The 6,526-nt window shown below is 56.5% G+C and overlaps 1 protein-coding gene across 1 annotated transcript; it reads left to right on the top strand.

Annotated features, from left to right (window-relative positions):
• Positions 1-627: 627 nt before the first annotated feature.
• Positions 628-5,647, top strand: LOC124233251 (probable cystatin-15). The gene is made up of 3 exons (XM_046650415.1): positions 628-822; positions 3,621-3,731; positions 5,545-5,647. Exons 1-3 carry the CDS (start codon positions 628-630, stop codon positions 5,617-5,619), a joined length of 381 nt encoding a protein of 126 aa, XP_046506371.1. The 3' UTR covers positions 5,620-5,647.
• The last annotated feature ends 879 nt before the right edge of the window (positions 5,648-6,526 follow it).

Below are 6,526 nucleotides of genomic sequence, written 5' to 3' on the forward strand. Positions count from 1 at the left end.
TCAGGATGTTAGAAACCCCTCTCTCCCTGGCCAAGCACAGCCAGGCCTCATGGCAAGTAGGTCAGCATGTGCCAGAGGTGGTTAGAGGATGGTACCCCAGCCTTGATGCTGACCCCCCCCGTACCCTCCTGATGCTCCCTGAGGTCGTGGGCTACAGCCAAGGTCAGAGGTAGACCTGGTTTTTACCTCAACTCCCCAGGACTCAGGGCTCACCAGTATTCTTAAGAATTCCCGTGACTCTGCCAGTCCTGGGCTGCACTGCCACGAGGGCAAGGAAATGGGCTCATGACTCCCCCCATCCCCAGGCCCTATCAGGGTCGGGCTAGGGCACCAGGAGGCAGCCTTGGAAATGTGCAAGGAACAGAGAGTGTTGCTGGCATGTCCCTAGGTCAAAGGCTTATGTGACAAGGGAGTGGAAAATGTGACCCCTGCTCTGCCTACCATTTGGTGATGATGGGAGGGACAAGGTAGGGGGCAGGGAGGAGGGGCTGCACAGAGGCACTGGTCAGCAGCTCAAGGCCTCTGAGGGGCAGGCTGTGTGGGATGTGGAGCAGTGGAGAGCGGCCCAATAGCAGCCACACCCCACCCTCCGTGTGCCGCTGGCCTCTAGGGCTGACACCGGGCAGCATGTTCTCGAGGGCGCCTCTGCTTCTGGCGCTCATTGTGCTGGGGCCTCACGTCTACAGATGTGGCTTTGTGGACATCGGTAAGAACACGAGCTTCTTCCGCATGTGTGTGGAGTTTGCCAAGTTTCAGTTCAACCAAGCCCAGCCAGATGAGTATGCCTACAAGCTGCTGTGGGTGGGGCGAAGCCAGCGCAAGGTGAGTGGCTCTCTTCCCTCCCTGGGGCTCCACGTTCACCCCAAAACCAAGCCTGGGAGGCGCGAATCCTTGTTCTGCTGGAAACAGCAATGGGCATTCTAACTTGGTGAATATTTTTTAAGAATACAGGATATCATCAGATGTGTCCCAAGTTTCTTTTTGTTTCCTTAATGAGTAGAGTCCTTGAAAAACAGGGTAGAGAGGAAGGCGGGACAGCAGAAAGGAAAGCATTAAAGTCAGACATTCAGATGTGGTGTGTGGAGAGAAAAACAGTGTCCTATATGAGAGAGTGGAGAGACGTGAGAACAGCAGAGAGAGACCAGTAATGAGAAAGACAGAGAGAGGCGGTAGCCGACAGACAGAAGCCCAACGAGAAAAGGCATCCCAGAGGAGAGCTGACTGCAGGCTGCGGCTGGGCTCCAGGGAGCCTCGTGGGGCCCATCAGCCAGGCCGGATGCAGAGATGATGCTCCTGCCTGAAGTCCGTGGCCTTGACTGCCCAGCCACTGTGGGTCCGGGCCTGGGCAGGAGGTGGCAGAGAAGACAGACACGTTCTCATGGAACCATTATGCTGGTGACGAGAGGCAAACAGACCTCAAGTTCATGAGTGAAACAGTGGAAGACTGGGACAATAGCGGTCAGTGAAGGGCCGCAGGGCTGTGGGGAGGTGAGGAATTTGGGAGTGGTCAGAGAAGGCCGTTGTGTGATGGATACTCCTGGAAGGACCCAGCCACGTAGGGGTTTGGGGAGAAGAAGGACAAGCAGCCACAGAGAGGCCCCTGGACCAGGACAAGCCCCGAGTGCCCAGGAGGCCTGACAGTCTCAGAGTAATGGCACCCATGGGAGGGAGTCACTCAGGTGCTTTAGCAATCATCTCTCTGGACCCTGTGGGTGCAGTGGGCTCCACAACCTGCGGGCAAGCTGACACCAGCACGCAGGGGATGGTCCCCTAGTCACTAGGAGGTACAAGAAATGCTGGCTTCTTGGGGCCAGCCCTGTGGCTGTGTGGTTAAGTTCGCACACTCTGTTTTGGCGGCCGGGGGTTTGCTGGTTTGGATCCTGGGGATGGACCTAGCATGGCTCATCAAGCCATGCTGAGGTGATGTCCCACATAGACGAAGTGGAAGAACCTACAAGTAGAATATACAACTATGTACAGGGGGGCTTTGGGGAGAAAAACAAAAGAAGATTGGCAACAGATGTTAGCTCAGGGCTACTCTTCCTCAGCCAAAAAAAAAAAAATCCCCCCAAACCAAAAAAGAAACGCTGGCTTCTGAGTCTGCTTGGAGGTCCATGTAGGGTGCACTGATGTGGGGTCTTAGAGAAGAGCAGAGTCAAGGACAGACCACAGATGTGTGCCCTGAGCACATGGACCAGGGGTGACTCTATTAACTGAAAGACATGGAGTAAGGTTTGGTTGCGGGGAAAGATCTGGGCGGAACACACCAGGTTTCAATTCCGCGAACCCCCTGGCACAGTGCAGAAGGCAGTGGGAATAGAGTCCTAAGGGCAGGGAAGAGGTTGGGCCTGATACAATGTAGGTGTCGTCAGATCTGGTTATGCAAACCTTTCCCGCTGGTGTTTATTCTTACACTGCCTGCTTCACCTGAATGGAACAGACTGTCACCCAGGAGTCAGTCCGCCCACGCCCGGATTCCTGTCCCCAGTGAGCAGCCCTGAGGCGGTATGATGTCCCCAGGGCTCTGAGGCGCAGGGCCCACGTCCGCACCACACTCCTGAAGAGACGCGAGGGGCCCCGTCTGCACACAGGGCACCGGCGTCCCTCGGTCTTTCCCGTTTCCTGACCTCGGCCCCTCCTTGGGCTGCATCTCAGCCCTGGGCCCGGAGAGGTCCCAAGAGCCCCTCGGGCACCGACGCCACTGCTGCTGCCCCCGCCTGAGCCGCGGTCCTGCCTCGGGGTCTGGGGACGCTGCAGGGGGCTGGGCGTGCGCGTGTGCGTGGGGGGTGTTGTTGGTGTGTGTTGGGGCATGAGTGGGTGTCAGGTGTCAGTTGCAGAATTCCTGAGCTTCAAACAAGTCAGCTTTCCAGACAATTCCAGGTCAGCCCAGTAGAGGTGGGCTTCTCCTCAAGGTGATTTCCCTCTCTGTTTGAGTTCTTCCCGAACTTTTATGAACTTCTATTTAGGGAAATGAAATCACACCTTTTAATAAGTTCTTATCGAAACCTAGTAAACTCACGAAACAGCGCCTGATTCATAAATATGCACCTCGACGAAAGACTGCGGGAGGAGCCCGTGCATGCAGCCATTTCCCACGGGTAGAGACCGAGTGCTCCCAGCCCTGGGGACCCCCCACCTCCCGGTCGAGGTGCTTCCCCTGGAAGGGACAGCCCGCTCTGATGGCTGCTCGGTGCGCCGCCCCGCCCCTCGTCCTGCTCCCCATCGACGGCGCTGTTCCGTGTGCTCGCTGTGTCTGGCGGGCGCTGCTCCAGCGTGGATTCAGAGAGCGGTCACGCCATCAGGGCTGGCTTAGCGTGTGCGGGCTCAGTGCCTGGAGCTCAAGTCCCGTGAACCTGCCACCCTGTGTGTTCACGGCACTGTCCATGTGACCGCCAGGTATCGGCCGCAGGAGGAGAGCGGCGGGGAGGATTCCAGCGCATGCTGTAGGCGCATGCAGGGACACCTTTCTGTGCATTATTTGCTTATAGAGAAATTGCACACAATTTATATATACTATTTACATGCATGTTCTAGTCTTTTGCCCACTTTTCTACCTGATTTTCTGCCTCATTCGTGAAAAGCAAATATTTAGCAGCTGTTTTACAATTTCTTCGTCACAGAGGTGGACCATGATCTATCTGATGGACTTGGAGATGGGCCGCACGACGTGTAAAAAACACGTTGAAGACATTGACAACTGCCCCTTGCAAGAAGGCCCAGGAGAGAAAAAGGTTTGAAAATAAAATCAACCCAAAGTGTCACGAACCTTCTGGGAACAAAATGTAATGTGAAGGAAGGCGTCTTAGAAAACCTACAGTCCTCCCGTATGCCTCCTTACTCCTCGTACAGAACACTTGGCTCTGGACACTTCAGGTCCCCAAGTGTGTTGGGGTCTTTCTCCCACCAAGTGATTCCCTGTGACATCAGCTCTCTACCTGGAGACAGCATCCGATCCCTCAGGTTAAGGGCTCAGTCCCACAAGACTGCCGCTCCCCCGCCATTCAGATACCAATCACAAGTAGCCGGTCCTCAGGTTCCCCACGACATCTGTCCAGTTTGGCTACACACCAGAGGTTCCCATGACCCCTCCGCAGGTTGGATTAATTTGCTAGAGCAGCTCAAAGAACTCGGGGAAACACTTATGTACCTTTACCAGTTCATTGAAGGATACAATACAGGAGACAGATGCATGACCAGGTGAAGAGATGCCCAGGGCGAGGTCTGGGAGGCTCCCGAGTACGGGAGCTTGTATCCCTGTGCACAGGGGGCGCCAGACCCTCCCTGTGTGGGTGTGTTCACCACCTGGGAGCTCCCTGAAACCCTTGCGGGTGGGATTTTTACGGAGGCTTCCTCATGTAGGCGCAGTCAATTATTAGCTCCGTTTCCAGCTCCTCTCCTCTCTCTGGAGGATGAGGGCTGAGGCTGAATTCCAGGATCTAATCTTGGCTTAGTCTTTCTGGTGACCAGCCCCCATCCAGGAGCCATCCAGCAGCCCACCCAGAGTCACTTCATGAGAACAAGACATGCTCCTGGTGTTCTTACTACCTAGGAATTTATGAGGGTTTTAGGAGCTCTGTGCCAGCTACTGTGGCAGAAACCAATATATATTTTCTATTATCTAACAGCAGGCCTGGGGAGGAGACTGGAGAGTCATCAAGGACGTCCTGGGCAGAGCGGGGGCCTGGCCCCTCTCCCTGAGGTCCCGGGGCTTCCGCTGGAGGGAGGGGGCCATTCTGAGCAGATAGGGCTGCTTCCAGCGGAGCAGTGGACTGAGCCTGTGCTCACAGCCTGGCTGGCTGAGCAGAGACACCCTGCAGACCCCACGTGACCTTCCCGCCTGGAGGGAGCGCTCCCCCAGGTCCCAGCCTCAAAGCTGCCTGAGACCTCAGGCTTCAGGCAGAGGATGCTCTCCCAGTGGGCCTCCCTGCTCCTTTGGGCCTGTGATTTGGGTTGAAGGACTGTGTGGTTTGTTGGGTCATCTCACCTTTCCCTCTGGTCTCAAGGCTGCAAGACCATGTCTGGTCTGTCTGAGTCCTCCTGTCATCGCCCTATGAGCTGACACCTGGTCCACGGGGCTGGGACCGTGGGGAAGGGCCTTAGTCAGGGTGATGCCCTCGGTGGGAGTGGTCTGCACCACAGACACGGCCTTGGGGGCAGCCTCCCCTGGGGCGGGTTTGCCACTGTCGTTGACTGTGTGGGGCTCAGCTGGACTGTCTCCTGGGCAGTGTGCTGGCTCCCTCAGAACTCACGGAACGGGGGTCCTTCGTGGAGCATCTTGTGCTCCCGGCAGTACCCCTGAGAGGAAGGCGGTGGCCCCACCAGGCACCCTCTCAGGAGCCCCTGTCCTGGGTGGGCGGATCCAGCAAGCCCTGCCCATCATCCTGGTGGGGCCTTGAGCTTCTCAAGCCCTGCCCCAGGTTGCTGTTTCTCCTTTCTTCCCTCTTGTAGTTTTCGATGGCTCTCGAGCTCCTATTCAGTCCTTCACGCCAAGTGCTCTCAGTGTCGCATTGTCCTGATTTCTGTCATATGATTACTTTTTTCCAGGTGGGCTGCACTTTCATTGTGGATGCTCGACCCTGGTTTTCCCAGTTCACTCTCCTGAACAGCACCTGTGTGTAGGAAAGGCAGGCAAGGTGCCCCTGGCTTCTCAAGGCAGAAGTTCCTTTTCTGCTGGAGGGTGACAGTCAAAGGTCTGTGCAGTGGCAGGGGGAATAAAGGCATCTGAGAGCACTTCCTGTGTCCCTGTCAGCTTTCCACTCTCCCGGGTCGTTTATTCTCCACGAATGTCACTGCGGGTGACAAGTGGCGGGGAATTTATCATTCTAGCACTTACCTTGGCTGCAGATGCCGAGCGTTGAGTAAAGCAAACCCCCCAGTTGGTGTGAGGCTGCCCTTACTGGTTCTGGCGGGGCCCCACTGGATGGTTTGTGTGCTCATTCATTCATTCTGCCATTTGTTCCTTCACTCATCTCCAATCCCACCATGCCCCTCATCCATTTCTCTCCGAAGGAATGCAGACAGTTCTGTCAGGGACAAGCCACCCACATCCCCTCCGCTTCCGTGTCTGGGGCCAGACTCACAGTGGGTGGTACTTCTCCAGGTGGGCTACACCCAGACACACGGGTGGTAGGTGGGCGACTGGAACTGAGAGAAGGCTCTGCCCTCTTGGGCCCCAGCAGGGGCATCTGCTCCAGGAGGCCTGACTGATGAGGATGTCTTCTCCAGGGCCTGCAGGGATGGCTCAGAATTTGGCAGCTCCAGTCACCACGTCCCCACCTGCTCCCCGAGCCATTTATTCCCCTATCAGGGCCCAACCTGGCCTCCTTGGCCACCAACACCAATCACTCCCCCTGGGACAGGCACCATGGTGACAGGCACCCACCCTGATGAGCAGCTCTCTCTTCTTGGGTCCTGGTGGGGAGCAGCCCTGGAGGGACAGAGAGATGGAGGGCATGGAGGGTATGGGGAATGACTGGGACAGTGAGGCCGTGGCCATGCCACCTGGGGGAATACTTGAGAAGGGAGA

Source organism: Equus quagga, unplaced genomic scaffold (genome assembly GCF_021613505.1).
Source record: "Equus quagga isolate Etosha38 unplaced genomic scaffold, UCLA_HA_Equagga_1.0 175047_RagTag, whole genome shotgun sequence".
Lineage (NCBI taxonomy): Eukaryota > Metazoa > Chordata > Mammalia > Perissodactyla > Equidae > Equus > Equus quagga.

What these genes read in the sequence shown, in the direction of transcription:
- LOC124233251 (XM_046650415.1), top strand. Translation starts at nt 628, where the DNA reads ATGTTCTCGAGGGCGCCTCTGCTTCTGGCGCTCATTGTGCTGGGGCCT. An exon ending in TGGGGCGAAGCCAGCGCAAG is followed by an intron (nt 823 to 3,620) that starts GTGAGTGGCTCT and finishes TCTTCGTCACAG; the next exon opens with AGGTGGACCATGATCTATCT. An exon ending in AAGGCCCAGGAGAGAAAAAG is followed by an intron (nt 3,732 to 5,544) that starts GTTTGAAAATAA and finishes ACTTTTTTCCAG; the next exon opens with GTGGGCTGCACTTTCATTGT.